We start from the raw sequence: 2,245 nt of genomic DNA on the forward strand, positions 1-2,245 counted from the left end.
TATTTTTAAAAGTACATGTCATAACAGATGCAGCTGAAATCAAAGCGTAGTTTTAAATAGACTGAACAATCAATTACTTCACTTGAAGCAGAATGCATTTCTGCCCTAGAAGCTAATCTGTCTTGAATACAATTTCGGGGAGTTAATTTGAAGAAAACCAAAGGGAGAACTGTTTATGCAGACTTCATGCTGGATTTGTTAAATGCTGTGAGGTTTTAGAGAATTTCAACCTCCCTCTAGTACGTTATCTCGACCCACAGACAAATCCAAATCTAGTTACTGCGTCTGATACAGTAACAAGTATTTCTTAACATTGGCAGAAAACCAGTTAATGCCTCTACAGATTGAGATACTCCCCAAGAAGCATTTCCCCTTCCCCTTTCTCTTTGCCTTGAGTGACGTTATTAATTTTTTTACTCATCAGGGACTATGATGTCACAATATAAATGTCACGGGAACACCTCTCAGGAGAGTAAAAGGAAACCACGTCTTAGAGCAGTCCCACACTGTACAAGAGAAGTACTCGCAATGACAACGTTCCTCTCCCTCACCACATTAAGTTACGCACACGGTATATTCTACCGGTGATGTTTACAGAAATATGGCAAGTGCCACTTGGACACAAATCCTTTCTTCATCACCCAGAAAAATAGCAGACCGAACTCCATTTTCACTGTACTATCATAAATTCAGGGCAACAGTGCAGACTGCTTCCCAACACCACCTTGCAAGTAGTTAAATGACACCTGCAGCACGGAAACCGAAGCTTCTAGAGAAGCGGGGCAATTAGGACTAATGGAAAACTTGTTCCCGGAGCTTCCCAAGCCCTCTTTCAAAGGGTCCGTCCCCAGCTAACTCCCTGCTCAAACGCCTGCAAAGGTTTTTTGCGCTGGACTGTTATGCTGTCTTATGAAGTCTGAAAGGAGCAATGAGCCTTCAAATCAATTTAGCAACTTGAGTCAGAGACTCGCTGTCCGAATGTTACAGGAGCGCAAAGAGTTAACAGCAAAACTAAATCCTACAGATCCTAAAAGCAGCCGCCACATACCTCCTTCTTCCAGATTCAATTAGATTTTGTTTTGATTTAGGCTTTTGTTAATTACCCGCTGCCATTTGAGCCTAAGTTGGTGACATAAATGAATTATCCCAACATAATGCCTGTATTTAAAATTAGATTTAGCCTCTATAAATACCGCTCCCCCCCCATCCACCACCGGCCGACTCCTTCCAGTAACAACAAGGCTACGACAGACCCTCTTCCATACCCGACGCTTAAAAACTGCAGTTCTGAAAAACTGCAGTAACCTTTGTCAGCTGTGGCCTTCTCTTCCAAACATCTGAGTCGGGGATTCAATTCAGGGTTAAAAGGAAACAGTTTCATAAGATCAAACATCGAGAAGTGGCAGGAAGGGGAGGAAGAAAAAAAAAAAAGGCAAGTTACATAAAGTGCAATTGTACTTACAGTCTCCTTATTGGGAAGTAGCTCCTTTCGGATTCTGAAGAAGTTCTTTCCGTACTGTCTCAGCCCCTTAATGAAGCGTTTCTGTGTTAAAAGATAATGAAAAAAAATCGGATGTCAGCAGAGGGGGGGAAAAAAAAAATAAAAAAAAGAAGAAAGAAAATCTCTTTAACCAGCACAACAGCGGGGGTGGGGGGGAAAAAAAAAATGTTCTTCGCTCCGGGATGGTGGATAAAAGGGGGAGACTATGTGCACACACCCAGAGACTAAGACCGAAGAGAAACCAGGCTTTAGAAATCAAACCACCAAAAAACAAACAAAAACAAAAAAAAAATGGAAAGGAAAGAAAACCAGTGAATAAAAAAAAAAAACCCCAACAAATCTCTGAAGTGGGCTTGCTTCTAAAAATCCAACTTCCAGTTTGGGGAGCTGAACGCGGAGAAAGGAGGGAGGGAGGGGAAGAAAACAAAAAGAAAAAAAGAAGACAGGACCCGGAGATGCCACCAAACCTCCCCGGGGCCGGAGGAGCGCAGCTGGGTCCTGCCCAGGAAAAAAAAGAAGGGGAAAAAAAAAGGGGGGGAAAGACCGGCTCTTTCTGGCTGGGGAAAACCAGACAGGCAAGCGGCGGAGGATGCCCGGTGTTGGCGGGGGCAGCTGTCCGGACGGGTGCAAAAGTCCTTGCGCACTGGGGGAGGGAGAAATAATAATAATAAAAGCGTTGCAAGCTGGTGTGAAGGCAGATCCCCCCCTAAAAAAGAGGTGCGAGGAAATCCTTTGGGGAATGCA

The 2,245-nt window shown here is 43.7% G+C and overlaps 1 protein-coding gene across 6 annotated transcripts in view; it reads right to left on the reverse strand.

Annotated features, from left to right (window-relative positions):
• The window catches only part of RERE (arginine-glutamic acid dipeptide repeats), a 327,292-nt gene that overhangs the window by 15,140 nt on the left and 309,907 nt on the right, over window positions 1-2,245 (reverse strand). For all 6 annotated transcript variants that reach the window (XR_003091768.1, XM_025191600.1, XM_014525590.2 and 3 more), the window contains one exon: window positions 1,463-1,543. Coding sequence is in view for 5 of the 6 variants with exons in the window: in XM_025191600.1 (XP_025047385.1) it covers window positions 1,463-1,543 (81 nt within the window). In the remaining variant the exon portion in view is untranslated. The remainder of the gene's footprint in view (window positions 1-1,462; window positions 1,544-2,245) is intronic.

The sequence above is a fragment of the Alligator sinensis genome, unplaced genomic scaffold (genome assembly GCF_000455745.1).
Source record: "Alligator sinensis unplaced genomic scaffold, ASM45574v1 scaffold457_1, whole genome shotgun sequence".
Lineage (NCBI taxonomy): Eukaryota > Metazoa > Chordata > Crocodylia > Alligatoridae > Alligator > Alligator sinensis.